This window comes from Mandrillus leucophaeus, unplaced genomic scaffold (assembly GCF_000951045.1).
Source record: "Mandrillus leucophaeus isolate KB7577 unplaced genomic scaffold, Mleu.le_1.0 Scaffold889, whole genome shotgun sequence".
NCBI classification, from domain to species: domain Eukaryota; kingdom Metazoa; phylum Chordata; class Mammalia; order Primates; family Cercopithecidae; genus Mandrillus; species Mandrillus leucophaeus.
This window is the reverse complement of record NW_012109685.1, coordinates 446317-467220: the sequence shown is the minus strand read 5'-3', so window position 1 is coordinate 467220 and position 20904 is coordinate 446317. Positions and strand designations below refer to the sequence as shown.

At 37.3% G+C, this 20904-nt stretch overlaps 1 protein-coding gene across 4 annotated transcripts in view; it reads left to right on the top strand.

Moving 5' to 3' along the window:
* Window positions 1–16508, top strand: part of FAM135A (family with sequence similarity 135, member A) — a 124204-nt gene extending 107696 nt beyond the window's left edge. For all 4 annotated transcript variants that reach the window (XM_011969389.1, XM_011969390.1, XM_011969388.1 and 1 more), the window contains 2 exons: window positions 12059–12172; window positions 15052–16508. In XM_011969389.1, coding sequence (XP_011824779.1) covers window positions 12059–12172; window positions 15052–15257 — 320 coding nt within the window. In that variant the 3' untranslated portion in view covers window positions 15258–16508. The remainder of the gene's footprint in view (window positions 1–12058; window positions 12173–15051) is intronic.
* Window positions 16509–20904: the final 4396 nt, after the last annotated feature.

Here is a 20904-nt window from a genome sequence, read left to right as displayed (position 1 = left end):
AAAAAAAAAGACCAGCCTGGGCAACATGGTGAAACCCCATCTCTACAAAAGATACAAAAATTAGCCGGGCATGGTCATGCATGTGCACCTGTAATCCCAGCTACTCCAGAGGCTGAGGCACAAGAATTGCTTGAACCAGAGATATGGAGGTTGCAGTCAGCTGAGGTCATGCCACTACACTCCAGCATGGGGTATAGAGCCAGACTTTGTCTCAAAAACTAAAAAAAAAAGCCCACTAGTGCCAGGCATGGTGGCTCACACCTGTAATCCCAGCACTTTGGGAGGCTGAGGCAGGTGGATCACCTGAGGAAAGGAGTTTGAGACCATCCTGGCCAACTTAGTGAAACCCCATCTCTACTAGAAATATAAAATTAGCCAGGCGTGGTGGTGGGTGCCTATAATCCCAGCTACTGGGGAGGCTGAGGCAGGAGAATCACTTGAACCCAGGAGGCATGGGATGCAGTGAGCCGAGATCACACCATTGCACTCTAGCCTAGGCAACAAGACTGAAACTCTGTCTCAAAAAAAAAAAAAAAAAAAAACCGCTGGTATTATAGATTACAAAAATTGACTTTTACACAAACAATATATATCTATTTTAGGAAAAATTTTTTAACAAAACTTTTTTCTAAATGCTGATAATTACTAGCTATAAAAATTATTTGAACGACTTAAAGTTGTTTTTATGTTTTAAGATTTATCTTTGTACTCACAAGTTTATTAGTATATACCTGAATTGAATTAATATCCATTTTGGGAAAAAACATTAAAGAGTACTATTTTCTGGCTGGGTGCAGTGGCTCATGCCTATAATCCCAGCACTTTGAGAGGCTGAGGTGGGTGGATCATCTGAGGTCAGGAGTTTGAGACCACTCTGGCCAACATGGTGTGAAACCCTTCTCTACTAAAAATACAAAAAAATTAGTCCAGTGTGGTGGCACACACCTGTAATCCCAGCTACTCAGGAGGCTGAGGCAGGAGAATCACTGGAACCCAGGAGTTGGAGGCTGCAGTGAGCTGAGATCCTGCCACTATACTCCAGCCTGGGCAACAGAGCAAGACTCCATCTCAAAAAGAAAAAAAGTACTATTTTCTGGTAATTGTGACTAATGCATTGGTTAATACTAAAATACTGGAAAAATAATAATAGCTAATACACATGTAACATTTACCACGTTCTAGGTATGATTTAAACACACATACATATTAGCTTATTTAACTCTCTGGGGTAGGACTATTGTCCCCACTTTGTAGATGAGGACACTGAAGCACAGAGAGATTGAATGACTTGCCTGAGGTCACTTAGCTTTATGAAAAGCTAGTAAGCATTCATGCATGGTTCAAACTGCATCATGTTAAGCCAACAATGTACGTTTTCAAGAACTTAAGAAGCTGGCTCTAATTGCACTTTTAAATATCAACAAGTATTTCAATTGATTTTAAAATTATAATGTTGTAGAGATTGAAACAAGTGTCTCAAACTATTTCATGTGGGGTGTTGGGTTTTGGGTTTTTTGAGCAACAGGGGGGCATCATCTAATGAATTGTGAGAAATGAGTAGTCCATCCCTAGAAAGTTGCTATGCCTGTATATTTACATATAATTACTTTATTCACAAAATAGAATATTTAGGTTCACATCAAACAAATAAATAAAACAGGAAAACATAGAACAAAGAAAAAGAGTACTTAACCAATATGCTATTCTCTAGTGGTTTAAAACAATCAAAAGTGATCGTTTCTTTTTTATATTTTATTCTTCTTAAGCTACAGTCTTGGATGTCCTGGTTTGATTATTGCTTCAGTTTCTTCTGAACAGCGAATTTTCTGTTCTTTTACCTAAAATTACTTGTCTAAATCAAAATTCAGGCTTTTGCCCTTTTGCCTTTTTTATTTAAGCAAAGCCTCTTCTGTGGGTCATCCTTTTGAAACAGTCTTTTTCTATGCAACGTATCATTAGTTAATAGCTTTTCTTTTATTGAAAGCTGTTCATTATTGTAAAATGAAGAAAGCTTTTTAAAAGCCTAAAGTAATTTGTGTGTTTTGTAAAACAATTGAGAAATACTATATTTTTTATAAAAATCATAAATTTATTGGGTGAGAAATTACCTTTTCTTGTGAACACAATAGATCTGGTAAAGGGTTACAGAAATGTTACTTTTAAAGGGAAATTACCTATTCTGATTAAGGAATTACAATTATAAACATTCATTAAATTTTTATAGCAACTTTTGACAAAACCTATGATATTCTACAGATTGCTAATAGAATATGTAAATAATTTGCAGGCAGCATACAAGCATCAGCATTGAATAGCAGGGGAAAGAAAGATGAAGGAGCTAGAGCAATGCGAAAAGTAAAATAAATATATAATATACAGACATTTGATGACACCAGTGTTAAAGTAGTCAAGGTTATATTACTAAAGCAGAGAGAGGAATCATGGCCACTCTGACATTCCATAATGAGGGCTCAAAATAGCCAAAAAAGAATCTATTCATTGTTGGAATTTCAAAAACAAAGTATCCTTATTTTAAGATCTTCCTAAAAACAACTTGCTTAGAGTCTTTTTACCAGCTGTTGAATTCTGACCAATAAAGTATAAAAATTAAATAAAGCTCCTGCTGTCCTACTGAGGTACAAAGTACTCTTTGTATCCAGGAGATTATAGAGGGATTTAATCTTAGGTATCACTTTTGATATGTAAATAATATGTATATTTTGTTTCTGAAAGTGTGGGAAGAACCAGCATCAGCTAACATTGTTTTAGGAAGAAAATTCATTCAAATTTATTTAAAATGAGTAAAAATAAGAATAGTTTAATATTGTTTAGAGTATATCAGTTTTAAAAGTACAGAGTTTTCTTAGCTTCAACACTATTGACATTCTGGGCTGGAGAATTCTTTATTTTCAGGGGTTGTTGTGAACATTGTAGCATGTTTAGCAGCATCCCTGGCCTCTGCCCACTAGATGCCAGTAGCACATACACTTTTCCACCCTCAGCGGTGACAACCAAAAATACCTTCAAATGCTGCAGAATATTCCTTGGGGCAGAAAATCACCAGTTTAGAACCACTGCTTTAGCCAGTTCCAGAGAGTAAACACAAAATGACTCAAAGTGAATTGCATTAAAACTCTGAAGTTTTAGAACAAATGAGTAGCCAGAAGAATTGGAAAGACTTTAGATTATGAAGATGAAAGTTGCAATGAAGGTGTTCATATATCAACTATGTTATGTAGTCCAGAGCAACATGGAAGATTTATTTTAATCTTTTTCGTGGTAAAAAGTAACAACATACTTACAAATTTTTCTGGTTAAACCATGTCATCCTATAAATAGGGAAATCTTGTCACTTTCCCAAATTAAAGGTAACCGTTCAACAAATAATTAGGCACTTGAGGGGCTCAGTGAAGTATTCACCCACAGACCAGTTAACTAGGTTGTCTTTGAGGAGCTAGAATCAAGGTAGGTATAGAAAAGATGAACCTAGAATATTAGCTCCCACAGTAGACTTCCGGCATTTTTGTTGGCTGTACTTCAACACAGGTGAAGTACTGCTGTAATTCCTATCAGCACTGCACCTCTGGAGCTTGCCGTGCTTCACTTTGAGTTTGCCTTCTGTAGCCAACACTGCTAGACAAGAAATTGAAACCAAAAGATTCAAAAAGGGCCATAATATATTTAACTAACTTGGTTCTTGGCTAATATAAAAAACAAACCTTCTGTGTAAAAGCACAATATTAGTATTAATATACTTGTTGAATAACTAGAAAACTGGTTACCAAGTTTAAAATGCATTTTTAAAGTACGATACTGTCGTAAGAATCACATTTAGAAGTATAACAGCGTCGTGTGTTTAATCAGTATCAGAATTTTTACATTTATTTTATTATCATGGAAACTGAGAGTGAAAGGGTATCTTTGAAATCCTCTGACTATTCTTTACTGATTTTGCCTACTTCCACTGAGCTGCATGAACATGAGGAGCCATAGACACTTCTTGCAGGGATCTCAGTCTAAAGCAGTAATTCCAAACCTTAGTGGTGTTTCTCTAGAGAAGTACATCAGAATCTCTGCAAAGAGCTATTTTGAAAAATGTCTTTAATATAATTTTATTTGGAAAAATGTAATGCCTTTTATTCTTAAAAATATAGAAATCTTTTAAAAATCTTAATCAGTGGGAAATTTGTGAGGAAGTTTTAAATGATCATGTGATCGGGCAAATACATAATTAATTCACAGAGCACACATCTGGAGGTAACATGTAATATTGTTTATGCCTGAATGGTATAATGTGTACTGCTGTTCCTAATACATAACAACCCAACAGAAAAAAAATGGGCAAAAGAGAAAAGAGGTAGTTAGCTACCAAAGAATAAAATTAAAAATACATATATATGGAAGGCCAATAAACAATAAGTTAATCATTTTTGCTTTTAGGTTGGTAAAATTTAAAAGATGCTATACAGTATTGATGAGCGTGTGAAACAGAAATCTTCATATATTAATGGTGGAAGGAGAAATTACCTTTTTGGAGAGTACATTTATCAGAATTTTAAGAATGTACTCAACAATTCCACTTTTGGGATTTTTCCTACAGAAATCTCACATAATTAGGTAAAAGCTATTCATTGCAGTGTTATACTTTTTTTATGTCCGTTCCCCTCTGAAGTGGAATGGACATAAATGTCCTTCGCTAGGGAAATAGGAAACATACTAAAAGTTAATCCTGGTAATTCCATGTAGAAGTTAAAAGAATGAGATAAATTTATTTATACAAACATGAAAAGCTGTCCCCAAAATATTAAGGGAAAAAAAGACATAAACTAGCATAACTACTATAATCCTAGTTATATTTTTAAAATGAAAAATAAATCGTGTGTATACCAAGAAAGGAATTTGGAACAAAATACAGACATGCCTTGGCGATACTGTGGATTTGGTTCCAGATCACCATAAAAAAAGGTGAGTCACGTGAATTTTTTTGGTTTCCCAGGGCATATAAAAGTTATATTTACGCTATACTATAGTCCAGAGTGTACAATAGCATTATGTCTAAAAAAAAAAATGCATACTTTAATTTTAAAATACTTTATCGTTAAAAATGCTAATGATTATCTGAGCCTTCAGCTAGTCGTAATGTTTTTGCTAATCAGGATGGTTGTTGCTGAAGATTGAGGTGGCTATGGCAATTTCTTAAATTACAACAACGAGGTTTGCTGCATTAATTGACTCTTCCTTTCACAAAAGATATCTCTGTAGCACATGATGCTGTTTGATAGTATTTTACCCATAGTAGAACTTCTTTCAAAATTAGAATCAATCCTCTCAAACCCTGCCACTGCTTTTTCAACTAAGTTTATGTAATATTCCAAATCTTTTGTTGTCATTTCAACAATGGTCACAGCATCTTTACCAGGCTAGATTCCATCTCAAGAAACCACTTTCTGTGTTCATCCATAAGAAGCAACTCTTCGTCTATTCAAGTTTGATCATGAGATTGCAGCCATTCAGTCACATCTTCAGGCTGCATTTCTAATTCTAGTTCTCTTGCTATTTCTGCCACATCTGTAGTTACTTTCTTCACTGAAGTCTTGAACCCCTCAAAGTTATCCATGAAGGCTGGAATCAGCCTCTTCCAAACTTCTGTTCATGTTGATATTTTGACCTCCTCCCGTGAATCATGAATATTCTTAATGGCATCTGTAATGGTGAATTTTTTCCCAAAGGTTTTCATTTTACTTTGCTCAGATCCATCAGAGGAACCACTACCTATGACAGCTATCACCTTACAAAATGTATTTCTTAAGTAATAAGACTTGAAAGTCAAAATAACTAATGGATCACTTGGGCTGCAGAATAGATGTTGTGTTAGCCCACATGGAAACATCATTAATCTCCTTGTATATCGCCATGAGAGGTCTTAGTTGAGTACGGGGATTGTTAATGAGCAATAATATTTTGAAAGGAATCTTTTTTTCTGAGTTGTAGGTCTCAACTGTGGGCTTAAAATATTCAGTAACCCATGCTGTACACAGATGTGCTGTAATCCAGGCTTTGTTGTTCCATTAATAGAGCACAGACAGAGTAGATTTCATATAATTCTTAACGGCTTAAAGTAGCCGTTTCATATAATTCTTAACGGCTTAATAGTGAAAAGTAGCCCTTTTTATTTCCTTCAAGAACTTTTCCTTTGCATTCACATCTTGACTAACTCTTTTGTACAAGAAGCCTGGTTTTCAGCCTGTCTTGGCTTTTGACATGCCTTCCTCACTAAGCTTAATCATTTCTAGCTTTTGATTTAAAGTAAGAAACAGAGCCAGGCATGGTGGCTCACGCCTGTAATCCCAGAACTTTGCGAGGCCAAGGCTGGGGATCACTGAAGCCTAGGAGTTTGAGATCAGCCTGAGCAACACAGTGAGATCCTATTTCTACAAAAAAAAAACAAAAATGTACCCAATGTGTTGTCGCATACCTGTCGTTTCAGCTACCTCGGAGGTTGAGGTGGGAGGATCCCTTGAGCCCAGGAGGTAGAGGCCACAGTGAGTCATGATTGCACCACTGCACTGTAGCCTGGGTCAGGGTGAGACCCTGTCTCAAAAAATAAAAATAATTAATGGGAGAAACATGTGACTTTTCCTTTCACTTGAGCATTTAGAGGCCATTGTGGGGTTATTGATCGGCCCAATTCCCATATAGTTGTGTCTCAGGGACTAGAGAGGCCCAAAGAAAGAGAGAGAGACTGGAAATGTCTCTCCCGTTGGTGGAGCAGTCAGAGTATAGTTCATAAGTTCACCATCTTATACGGGCATGGTTCATGGCATTGCAAAACAATTCCAATAGTAACAGCAAAGATCACTGATCACAGATCACTGTAACAGATATAATGAAAAAGTTTGAATATTGTAAGAATTACCAAAATGTGACACAGAGACACAAAGTGAATACGTACTATTGGAAAAATGGTGCCAATGGACTTGCTCAACGCAGGGTTGCCACCTTCAATTTGTAAAAAACATAATATCTGCAGAGCACAGTAAAGCGAAGTACAGTTAAACAAGGTATACCTGTATAAAACTGTGATTGCTTTATAAATACTGAATTTGAAAAGTTAAACATTTTAAGTGTACAATTTTCTGGAGTTGTAAACAGTGCTAACAAACATCTGGCAAAATGTTTTATTACTATGAATTTTCAGAACAGACATCAGTGACATTAAATAATGTATCTTATATAAGTAATCCAGATACAATTGAGTCTGGTTTCTGCTTTTGATAAGAAACCCTTTGTATAAACCTCAGTTAAGAAAAATGCAAAAAAATGAGGCATGCCTGTACACAACTGTTAGCTGTGTTCTTAGTGAATGGCAGCAGGGGCGGCAGTGGGGTTGGGGGAAGGCAAGGGGAGCTAGTAAAGGGGAATAGTTGAAGTTTTTTTTTTTTTTGAGATGGAGTCTTGTCTGTTGCTCAGGCTGGAGTGCAGTGGCGTGATCTCAGCTCACTGCAACCTCCACCTTCTGGGTTCAAGCAATTCTCCTGCCTCAGCCTACCAAGTAGCTGGGATTACAGGTGCCCACCACCATGCACAGCTAATTTTTTGTATCTTTGGTAGAGACAGAGTTTCACCATATTGGCCAGGCTGGTCTCAAATTGCTGACCTTGTGATCCACCCGCCTCGGCCTCCCAAAGTGCTGGATTACAGGCATGAGCCACTGCACCCAGCCAAACTGCTTCAGTTCTAAAAATGAAAAAGGGTAGGGCGAGAGGTAACACAGTTATATGTCACCTATCCAGAACTCTTGAGAAATACACATTTCAGGAGCCACTTACAGAATTATTAAAAATCAAATCTGTTGTTAGTCAATATATTTGAGAGCCTACTGTTTGTTCAGCACTAAGCAATAACATTTTTAATTTTTTTTTAACTTGGAGAGAAATTAATAAAATATTTTACATCTTTTTTTGAATATAGAGCACTAAAAATAGTTTAACCCAGCCTCTTCTTCCAACCGTTTTCACATCAGGGCATCAATAGCAAATGATTTGTTGTTGTTGTTGTTGTTGTTGTTGTTGTTGTTGTTTTGAGACGGAGTCTCGCTCTGTAGCCCAGGCTGAAGTGCAGTGGCCGGATCTCAGATCACTGCAAGCTCCGCCTCCCTGGTCCACGCCATTCTCCTGCCTCAGCCTCCCAAGTAGCTGGGACTACAGGCGCCCGCCACCACGACCGGCTAGTTTTTTTTTGTATTTTTTAGTAGAGATGGGGTCTCACTGGTGTTAGCCAGAATGGTCTCGATCTCCTGACCTCGTGATCCACCCATCTCGGCCTCCCAAAGTGCTGGGATTACAGGCTTGAGCCACCGCGCCCGGCCAGCAAATGATTATATTTTTAAAGCACAATTGGGTAAGCCATTATTAGATAAACCAGTGAACCAACCAGGTTGTTCCCCCAGCAGAGGGGACCAGCCTGGGAACTTCAGCCCTACCCAGTCATCTGAGAATGCTAACCAGATCAGTTTCTGGACCCACCTATAACTGCACACGGTAGGAAGTTCTCCTTTAACCTGTTGATGTGTTTACATTCATTAACAGTAGTTCCATACTACGCTGAAATAAAATGGTATTCTCAGAGATACAGATTTTAACCCTAAACTAATCAGTCTCCTGATCCCTAGTCCAATATGTCCTTTCTTCTCAACTAGACTGCCTCAACTTGGGTAAGTTCCTAGTTCCCACCAAAAGTTAGGGCCAGATTTTGATGTTAAAGACTACTTAGCTAAATTGAGTGGACGTTAATATATGGGAGCCAATATTGATATTTTTTGAGGGAAGACATATACTTTATAATTTATAATTTTAATCTGATACTTTAAACTGGGACAAACCAAAGATATGGTCACTTTTTTATCCCTCCCAGACATATTGCATAACTTAATTTTTATAATGGATGTGAAATTTTCTAAACATTACAAAATCTTTTTTTAAAGAAAAAGGAAGCAGATATAAATTTAAAATTCTTCCAAAAAATTAAAAATAAAATTTAACTTGAAGGAAACATATAAAATAAAACTCAGGAAAGAAATTTATAATGGAAGTCATGAGACCAGCAAGTAGAGAATAGCAGTGATACTGGTAAGAAGAGAAAGCAACATATACTACATATGAAGCAAGCCAAACTTGATGATGCAGTATATATGAGGGAATTAATAATTAAAGCTGGCCAATATTTCTCATTGGACTAGAATAAGAATAGGCTTATAGAATAAAGAATTTAAGATAGCAAGCGAAATTTTGGAAATAGAATTTGGTGTTAGGAATAGTGAATGTTAAAGTGACACAAAGCTTTGTGTCAAGTTATCTGGCAAGAAAAGCAGGCCAGAAATTTAGATTTGATGAGCAGATATTAAAATGATAATTAAAAGCAGAGAGAATGATGAGTAAAGAATAAAATGTCATATATGCCTGAAAACAAAGTAAGTTTTGTTTTCTCCTAAAATTACCCATCAGAAAGGAGAGTGCTGCCTTATATTCAAATCACTAACACAGGGTGATCTCTCAGTTACTTATTTTCACTTACTTGGAGAAGACATACTGGCCTGAAATAACCATTGTATTTTGGATGCAAATTCAGGCTACCAGGTAGAATTAAAATTTGGTCAAACAAGATGAGGCCTGAGAATTGACCCTTAAACTTTTAGCATTGTCGAGGTCATTCGTGATCTTGAAAGAGCAATTTATATGGGGTAATTAGGAAGAAAGACTTCTGGGAATAGGTTAAGTAAAGAACCGGAGGAAAGCAAGAGAAGGGAGGCACATAGAAAACTCATGAAGAATTTTGTTACAACACTGTGCCAAGAAATGGGTAATAGAGGAGTATAAGGTCCAGGTACAGGTTCATTTATTTGGTTTTTGGGGGGTTTTTTGGTTTTTGTTTTTGTTTTTTAAAACAGAGTCTCGCTCTATTGCCCAGGCTGCAGTGCAATGGTGCGATATTGGCTCATCCACCTCCCGAGTTCAAGCAATTCTCCTGCATCAGCCTCCTGAGTAGCTGGGATTACAGGCACCTGCCACCATGCTGGCTAATTTTTGTGTTTTCAGTAGAGACGGGGTTTTGCCATGTTGGCCAGGCTGGTCTCGAACTCCTGACCTCAGGTGGTCCACCCTCGGCCTCCCAAAGTGCTGGGATTATAGGCGTGAGCCACCATACCTGGACATTAATTATATTTTCATAAAATATGAAATCTCAGCTCATTCTATTGGAATTATAGATTTAGCTCATTCAATTTATGGGAAATGTATGCCATAAAATCCAATTGGCAAAGCCATTTCTCACTGTCAAACAGTCAACTCAAATTGACTTTTTGTCAGAAAAAGTTAGACTTTATATTTTGCTTGGTTTTCCAGAGACTTTTATACCCTAGGGCCATATACCTTAATAAGATCTGAAATAGATTGGAGAGATAATATCTTTATCTTGTAAAGTAGGAGAAAGTCAAGTCACTTTTAGAAAAGAGCTCATCTGGAGGTTGGAATCTGGAAATCAATTTTCTTTTTTTCTTTTTTATTTTTAGAGACAAGCTCTTGCTCTGTCACCTGGGCTGGAGTGCAGTGCTGCAACCATGGCTCACTGCAGCCTGCACCTCCTGGGCTCAAGGGGTCCTCACACCTCAGCCTCCTGAGTAACTGAGACTACAGTTATGCAGCACCACACCTGGCTAATTTTCGTAATTTCGTAGAGACAGGATCTCACTTTGTTGCCCAGGCTGGTCTCAAACTCCTGGGCTCAGGCAATTTTTCCCCCTCAACCTCCCAAAGTTCTGAGATTACAGGCATGAGCCACCTCGCCCATCCTGGAAATCAGTTTTCTTAAAGCTATACACACCTATCTACACCACAGAGTCTTAGATGACTCCAGAGGTAAATGTATGAATACCTGTGCTCTAGGACACATAGATGATTCCCAAAGTGGCACTGATAATGATGAATATATTGGTGTCAAATTGTGTCATGAGATGTGAGAATGAAGGTGGGAGAGGAGTCTTTTTTTCTTAATATTTTATACAATATTATTTTTAAACATATGTTCAATTAACTTCTCTAATAGATACTTGATTATTTCATTTATCTTTTTAGGATTGTATACATTCAAAATGTCACCTCCCCCAAAAAAGTGGTATAGTCTCATTAGGAAAAAGGAAGGATGGCCTTATTTTTGGCATAGATACTATCATACTGTCACACTTGGCTGTATGTGAATCCATACTTTTCCCAAGATTAAGATCTTTAGGCCAGGAGTGGTGGTTCATTCCTGTAATCCCAGCATTTTGAGAGCCCAAGGTGGGCGGATCACTTTGAGGCCAGGAGTTCAAGACCAGCCTGGCCAATATGGTGAAGCCCCATCTCTACTAAAAATGCAAAAATTAGCCAGGTGTGGTGGCCCACATCTGTAATTCCAGCTACTCAGGAGGCTGAGGCATGAGAATCACTTGAACCCAGGAGGCAGAGGTTGCAGTGAGCCGAGATTACACCACTGCAGCCTAGGCAACAAAGCGAGACTCCATCTCAAAAAATAATAAAAATTTTAAAAAAGAAAATATAAATCATATTAGGCAAGTGTTATAAATGAAAAGAAAGTAAAAAGTCAGCTTTAAATGATTTCTTATAAAGTGTTTTGTTTAATGGAAGAGTATAATTTTGTTTCTTTGGAAATAGTCCTAAATATTGATGAATACCTTTTGGAAGGTAAGAATATCATGGAATACTTTCTATAGAATATTAGTCCACATATTATGTTTCCTGCCTATCTCCACACCACTGAGCAACAGTGCTTGCTCCCAGTGCAAACACACATTCTCACTCAGCATTAACACTACATAACAGTGAAGTAGGGTTTTTTGTAGAGAACATGTAGAAATTTGGAGAAAGGATTCATCAAGTATTGACAAAGACAGAAACTTAGTACTGCTAAGGAAATTTATGTTTTGGTCACTTAATATGATACTAATAACTTGTTTTAAATCTGGTTAACTACTGCATTATAATTTATTATATTCTATTCACAGGGCTTCATTATTTCAAAAATGTTGTGCTAGTGGGATCTCTACAGGATCGCTATGTTCCTTATCACTCTGCCCGCATTGAAATGTGTAAAACAGCTTTAAAGGACAAACAGTCAGGTAATGGAATAAAAGTATTTCAAAGAGTTATAGGTATTAATGAGCTCTTTCTGAAATTTTTATTGTAGTCACTTTCTTTCTTATCTGTCACTCTTTTCTTTCCTATTACTTCCTTTCCACCCACTTATATTAACAGCTATCCTTCTTCCATTTCTCTTCCTTTCTTCTCACCTGCCACGTGAACTGCCTTTACCAATGAAGAAGTTCTTTCATCTAATTACAAATGCTTCTCCATTTTGCTGCCTCAGACGTAGTTCATACTTTGATTTCCTCTGAATTATTGGGACTGACAATTGCGGTCATCCTTGTCACATGTTCTGCTGTACCTCACTTTTACACAAAGGTGGCAGCAAGGATTTGCCCCTCTTTACCGATAGTAAATGATAAAGACTTTATTTATTTGTTCTTTTGCTATTTGTGAATAACAAAATAAATTTAAATTATAGCCATTTGGAGCCAGAAGGAAACTTGAGTCCTGTTTGCTCATTTTATAACTAAAGCCCAGAGATACTAAGTGGCTTAGCCAAAGTCAGTTAGTTAATTACAGACTTAGGTCAAGAACCTGGTGTCCGGCTGGGTGTGGTGGCTCCCGCCTGTAATCCCAGCACTTTGGGAGGCTGAAGCAGGCAGATCACCTGAGGTCAGGAGTTCAAGACCAGCCTGGCCAACATAGTGAAACCCCGTCTACTAAAAATACAAAAACTAGCCGGGCATGGTGGCAAGTATCTGTAATCCCAGCTACTTGGGAGACTGAGGCTGGAGAATAGCTTGAACCCAGGAGGTGGAGGTTGCAGTGAGCTGAGATTGTGCCATTGCACTGAAGCCTGGGAGACAAGAACAAAACTCTGTCTCAAAAAAAAAAAAAAAAAAAAACAGAAACAAAAAAACACCTGATCTCCTACCTCTCATTATTGCCTCAAATCCGTTTTTGGAATGAGGCTGATTTTAAACTCTTAATTCTTTATTTTTCTACATTGTGATGGTGAACAGCTCCTTAAGGCAAGAACTCTCTTAAGCACATTTTTATTGGCAGTGCCTAACATGGTGCCTGGTACATGGTAAGTACTCCCTTATTGTACATTTGTGACATCAAAATAACCTTTTCTTAACTTCTGTTCTAGCAAAGGCTAGAGTCCACCTAAGGAAAAAATTCAGAAGAGGCTTAACCTTCAGATGAGTAGCTGAAACTAGATAAATGTCCCTTATCTTAACAGTAAGGTTCTGTGACATTGGGGAACAGGGGAAATCAAATGATGAAGACATGTTTAGACCTCTTCCCGTATTAACATATTTTTAAAATAGCATGGAACCACAAATCCAACCTGACTCACAATGAAAACTAAGAGGAGAGGTGGGAGTAAAAAGTTTTTGATGAGTATATATTAAGTCAGTCTTTCTCTTAAACACCTCTCTTCTCTATCTGATTGTGCTTCTGTGTACTTTTCCCTTCTTGTCATTCCTCAGGCCGCATCCTACCTGTCCTCTGAAGTTTAATATTTACCTCTCTAAAGCTCACAGGTTCCATGGACACTGTTAGTACTCATTTACTAATATATAGTAGTGCATAAGCATTATGTTTTGCCCCTTAGAAGGCAGTTTATACATTTATGTGGATGCGTTCTCATCTTTATCTTTTATGTGCTTAGTATGACCTCAGTAAATCCATTGTAAGAATTAGCAAAACGTAGTTTTGGCGCAGTGGCTCATGCCTGTAATCCCAGCACTTTGGGAGGCTGAGGCAGGAGGCTCACCTGAGTCCAGGAGTCTGAGACTAGCCTAGGCAACATAGCAAGACCTCATGTCTACCAAAAATAAAACATTAGCTAGGCTAATTTAAACGGTGGTGCATGCCTGTGTGGTCTAGCTACTCAGGAGGGTTAAGATGGAAGGATCGCTTGAGCCTGTGATGTGGAGGCTGCAGTGAGTTGTGATCATGCCACTGCACTCCAGCCTGGGTAATAGAGTGACACCCTGTCTCAAAACAAAACAAAAAAAATTAGCCAAAAATAAGGAGAGAGGAGCACAAGTACTAAATAAACCCGCAGACCAAACAAAAGATCCTGTTTGTTATTTGAGCCAAGCTCACGTTGTTCATCTGACTATAGGAGGTTGCTATTCTTTCTTAAAATAATTTGGAAGTTTTGACTGCCACAGAAACATTTTTAAAGTATTTGCTGTAGGCCAAGTTTATAATTTTGCCTTATCAAAATATCTCACCATGGCTGGCTTATTTTCATAATTGTTTAATGAGTTATAAGTGACTTAATGTTAAAAGAAAATTATTTCTTTGTTATAGGCATTGCTTTGAGTTAAAAATACCAAATTTCGGCTGGGCACAGTGGCTCATGCCTGTAATCCCAGCACTTTGGGAGGCTGAGGTGGGCAGATTGCCTGCGGTCAGGAGTTCAAGACCAGCCTGACCAACATGGTGAAACCCTGACTCTATTAAAGATACAAACATTAACCAGGTGTGGTGGTACACACCTGTAATCCCAGCTACAGAGGAGGCTGAGACAGGAGAATCGCTTGAACCTGGGAGGCAGAGGTTACAGTGAGCCGAGACCACGCCATTGCACTCTAGCCTGGGCAACAAGAGTGAAACTCCGTCTCAAAAAAAAAAAAAAAATTCAAATTTCAAGAATAATGTATAATAAATTTGTTATTTCCACTTGACTAGATAATGTGATTACTTATATTTTCTATAAACAGTCCCAAAAATGATAGTTGAAGGAAAATTAAACCTTTTTAAAAACAGAGATTTTTCTGCTTTATATGGAAATAATGTAACTAAATTTTATAACTTACCTAAAAATTGGCATAGGTTTTTTTTTTCAGTTACTTATGTGAACTAATTTTCCTTTTTTCTGTTGGTTCCACAGGGCAGATCTATTCCGAAATGATCCACAATTTGCTTCGCCCAGTTCTGCAAAGCAAGGACTGTAATTTGGTTCGCTACAATGTCATCAATGCATTGCCCAATACAGCTGATTCACTCATTGGGAGAGCTGCACATATAGCTGTTCTTGATTCGGAAATCTTTTTAGAGAAATTCTTTCTGGTTGCTGCCCTCAAATATTTCCAATAGTATAAAAGCATTGTTAGCGACTGGACAATTACCTCATTCAACAATGTTTCAAATAATGTATTATATTAAAATGTAGATGCTGATAAGTTCTAAGAAATATTTATACCTTTTTATATGGAAGATAATTTATATCATCCATGTTTAGTGCTTTTTAAACATCAACTTTACTTTCTAGGTAATGTGGCTGTGCAATATTTTTTAATTTTATCTTTTTACTTTTCTATTACTTTTTCATATATTTTGCTACCTAAGTATTTCAGTGAAACTTTAAGCCCATACCTATGTCTGATTGTTTATTATCGGCTTTCCACAATTCTTACATCAGACTACATTATATTAGAGACCATTATTGCTAGAATAGCGTGAGATTTAAAATTTTCTAATACTGGGGGTATTATTTAGTTAATTATAAATTTTACTTTTCACATTTTACTGTGTTTTAACTGGAAATAAAATTATGGCTGCTATAATATATTTTTTGAAATCAACTTCTGTAGTTCTAAAATACACCTTTATCATACAATCAAACCAGGTAGTTCATATATGACAGTGTCATAAAAGTTTTCTATAAAGTCATTACTGTTGCTTAAACATACGTCATGCCTATTAAAATATATTTTCTACTGGTGATTTCAACATTATTTCTCATACTGACTTTTATTACTGGAAATTTTCCTGTTCATGTTGGCAGCAGATAAAGATTTTTGAATGTTTGAATGCCCTCTGCCTTGATTTGGTTGGAATTTTTGCTAAATTGGTAATGTTGCTTGAACTTTATGACTACATTTTCTTTTAACTTTTTTCATGGACTTCCTTATATGTACATAATAATTAAATGTTGAAATTTATGAAATACTTTTATGAATTTAGATAATTTTTAAATATTGTTAAAATTTATTGAACTAAAAAGTAATGTAAATAAAATAATTCATGTTAAAAATGGAACAAAATAATTAACTTTACATGTTTGGTGATACAGATGCAAATGTTTTTGATATATGGAGATGTTGAGTCTTTTGACTTTACTAAAGGTGCTGAATAGCATTAAATTCACTATTTTCCTTTTCTGTTTTACTTGTGAAAATAAAAATGCACTAAGGTTGGGTATAAGTTCTGTTTGCACTCACTAATTGTGACAGACAGAGGTTTTTGTAAGTATTTATTGTACAATTGATGCATGTTTATTTTTAGCGTTGTGTTATTGCCTCTGGTGTTAATAAATGAACAAATGGCTATCTGGAGGAACAGCTACAACACTTGTAATCCTTTGCTTATTCTCAGAATACTAGAGGTATATATATTTTATTTATAAGATAGACCAGCCTAATTGTATAACTTACAGCCTTTGTATTTTTGTAATTTACATATTTTGTATATATTAAGTATTATAGTTAAAATAATTTTGATTGCTATTGATAATTATTTACTTTTTAGAAAGTACTCAAAATTTTCATAAACTAATATCCCAAGTGCATTATAACTAGAAAATGTAAATATATTAATTAGCCACCACATATTTTTGCCAAGCACATTTTTTATATTCCTGTATCTTGGCTCTGAGTTTGAAATGTGCATATTCTAAGTTTGGATAATTTTCAGGTTTATCAAATGACTCGTGCTTAATCATATAAATAGTATTTGTAGTGGAGATTGCTCTTACCATAGTTGGTTGATTAGTTTTTGGTTATTTTAATACAGTTTTAAAAGCACATTTGTGTTCATGGTTTAAAATCTAACAAATTTAACTTATTTGATTTATCTGGGAAACCATCACACACTATTCACTTCCAAATTCAGACTGTGGGAGATGGGGTGCAGTTCTAGGGGAGAGAGGAAATGATTATCTGAAGTGGTATTACTGACTCTTACTTTAGAGAATCAATCTCATTGAAGTATACCAGTAAGAGTTCTTGGTTGCAAACAACAAAAAAAAAATTATAATCAACCTAAGCAGAAAAATAATTTATTGGAAGAGGATCAGGTAGCACAGAATTGATGGAAGGGCTGGAGAGCCAGGTTTGGAAAACAAATAGAAGCCAAAGGAAAGTAGATGACCAAAATCATAGCCAAGTTCTGATGACCTCAAAAAGACCTAAACGACTGTATTCTTCTCTAGCCAGGATGACCCTGAAAACTGGATTTCAAGTACTTGTTTTATTACTTCAGATTCAGAGCGTAGTAGAATATCCAACTGACCAAGTTTAAGTCTTGTGCCAGTGCTTGGGGTGTCAGGCATCAAAGACAGCAGGTGTATCTGACCTCGTTAGTTTCCACAGTAGAAAACAGGACCCTTGATTCTACCAAGGTTAACCAAACATAGGAAATTGGTTTGATGACAGCACCAAATATAAACACATCAGGTGTAATGTAGTCCATCTTTTTTCTTCCCAACATCTGCAAGCATAATTCTCTCTCCATATGTACACATTGAAAATTCATCTTTCTGACATAGTACTACTATCCCTCATCCAGTTTTAAGTCCAGGACCTCACTGTGATGTTCTCTGATTCTGTAATAATCTCATCTCAATAGTTTGCAATTCATAAACAAAATTGTGACCTAACCCCCACCCCTATACATCATAACAGTATGATAAGAGAGGAAAGAACCTGGGTGTGGTGGCTTATGACTGTAATCCCAGCACTTTGGGAGGCTGAGGTGAGAGGATCGCTTGAGCTAGGAATTCAAGACCAGCCTGGGCAACATAACAAGGCCCTATCTCTACAAAATAATTTAACAGCCTGGTGGCATGCACCTGTAGTCCCAGCTACTTGGAAGACTGAGGTGGGTGGATCACTTGAGTCCAGGAGTTCCAGGCTGCAGTGAGTTACTGCACTACAGCCTGGGTGACAGGGAGACCCCCAACTAAAATATATATATACATATGAAATAAGAAAATTTTATAGACATGCATGAGCCAGTGAGGAAGAAAATAGAACAGTTCTTTGCAAGTGTCCATGGTAAGAATTACCTGGACTACTTTAAAAATACACATTCCAGGACCTTATTACAGACCAACTGAATGAAAATTTTCAGGATAGTGTAAAAGCAGCATCACGTTTTATGTCCCAAATTTCTCTAATAACACATCGCAAATACAGTACTCAGTCCTGTCACTGGTCGTGAATCTGGATGGTTATGACTTCTCACCACTGCCAACTATTTTCTGTTTTCTTTGTGTTCAACCAGCACCTCTGCTGATCAGATTTATGTATCCAGTGGATGACAGAGGCTCTGAGGTGTGGGTGGTCTTGCCGATATATGGTTGTAATTGTCTTATATGTAACTTTTACCATTCAGCATGGTATTTTTTAAAATAAAATATAAAACCATGGTATTGCGAGGAGGTATTCCAGGAGACCCCCTGACTTCTGGTTATACTCTTCTCCCTACTCTCTTTTCTCCATGGTCATCAGGGACAATCACTCCAGCTAGCATCATCACCACTTTCTCTAACCTTACCTAGAGGAATGAGTTCAAAATGGCTGAGTGGCAATTCCAGCTGGGCACAAAAATTGCTATGCCAACAGAACCTGGAGTCACAGAGATGGCTGGCAAGCGCAGTAAAGGGTCTGAGATTTTATCCTACTTGCAAGGTTACAGGCTAGATTGCTGCAGTTTCATGGATGCTGACATGATACTCCTGGGCAAAAGACAAAACAGCTTTATTACAGCAAAATAGAAGCCAGAGTGTTCGCATATTTGCATCAGTTCCTGTAGCCCAATTCCCACAGTGTGATGCAGAGGGCCAGATGACATATATGCACATTGGGGGTTGCATTACAGAAGAATCCAGGATCAAGAATCAAGCGGTTTTTAAACAAACAACAAACAAGCTAGTCTCTCTCCCCCAGATAGCAGCAGTTAAATGGTAATAATGCCGTGACTGCCTTGACCTACTTAGGTGCCTATATGACTAGCTACAGAAACTGCTTAGTATCAGGAGATGGATAAGACTTGCAGTCTGGCACACTCAGTAATAATATATAGGCATGTTCAGAGGCCATGGGAGCTTGTCTCTCCTCTCCCACAATGGAAAGCAAAATATATCAGTGAGTCAAACACAATAGCAAGAAGTCAGACCCTTTTCTACTCTTTGATCTCTGTTATTCTGTCAACAGAAGAGATATCACCAAATACCGTTAATTCATTTGGAAAATATGACAAATCCTTTAGGGCAGTATCCCAAAGTGTATTTTCTCACCTGGTTCCAAAACAACCTTCAATAAGGTTGTCCGTCATTTCATAAAATCGGTTGCTTTTGGATGATGGAATACATAAGACTGTGAATCCCGCAGGCATTAGTCCCCTGCTTTACATCTTTCACGGGAAAATGAGTTCTTCGGTAAGAAGCAATGTTGTGTAGGATATTGTATTAAACATGGAGTAGTGTGTTAAGGTATTCCACAGGTGGAGTATATAGCAAGCATAAATATAGTAAGTCCACAGGTGGAGTATATAGCAAGCATAAATCAAGGAAAGCACTCTAAATGCAGAATAATTGTCTGTTCCTGTAAGAATAAATTTATTCCTGTAAGAATAAATCCTCCTTCATAACAGTAGGATTTCATTGTCAGACCTGCCACCCAGGCCACATAAAAGTATATCAGGGGATCAAGTTGGTCACTGCAGTTGGTAAGTAGTGGTAGTAGCCAAGCAGTCATGACAGAAGAAAGACGGTGTTAAAAGTACATGTATGTCTCTATTCTTGCCACCATGGCTACCTTGTTACTGAGTCCACAGCTGTTGTGGGGGAAGGAGGCTGAGTGATGTCCACAGAATGGGTCACTGTTGCAGCCCCTGTGTAATCCCCTTTTGAGAGTAGGCTGGACCTAATAATAGGATACAGTAGAAGTGGTGGAATGTCACTACCGAGATGAGATTACAGAAGGTCAGAGCATCCATTTTGAGGGGTCTTCCTTGCTCTTTAGTTCATTTGTCCTGTGGAAAGCCAGCTGCCATGTTGCAAGATAGCCTTTGGAGAAGCCCACTTAACAAATAACTGAGAAAGTTTCCAGTCCAAAGTCCACAAGGAACCAAATCTTGCCAATAATCATGTGAACGAGCTTGGAAGCAGATACTCCCTTAGTTGTGCATTTATATGAGACTGGGACTCCAGCCAACAGCTCGGCCGCAACCTCATTTAGGACCCGGAACCACAGTCACTCTGGCTTCTACATTCCTGATCCACAAAAACTGTCAGAGAATAACTGTTTATTGTTTTAAGCCAGTAAATTTTGGGATAATTTGTGAGGCAGCAATAGATAACTAATATAATAATCTTGTTCTGATTAAGAGCCTTTCTGCAATGGAAGCCTTTGTTGTTGTTGTTGTTTTTTAACATTCAATAGAACCCAAATGTTTTCATACTCTGGGGCTACTTTGAGAGGCCCTATTCCAAAGACCTAGTCCAAAACGTTTACATTCCCAGTTCCTAGCCACTTGACAAACCAGTCACTGCCTATGAAATGATGTAAATTTTTATCTCAAGCTGTATCTCTTTTTAGGCAAAGCATACAAGACAAGATAAACTAAATTCTGGCCAGGCGCAGTGGCTCACACTGTAATCCCAGCACTTTGGGAAGCTGACAGGGGTGGATCCCTTGAGGCCAGGAGTTCGAAACCAGCCTAGTCAACATGGCGAAAT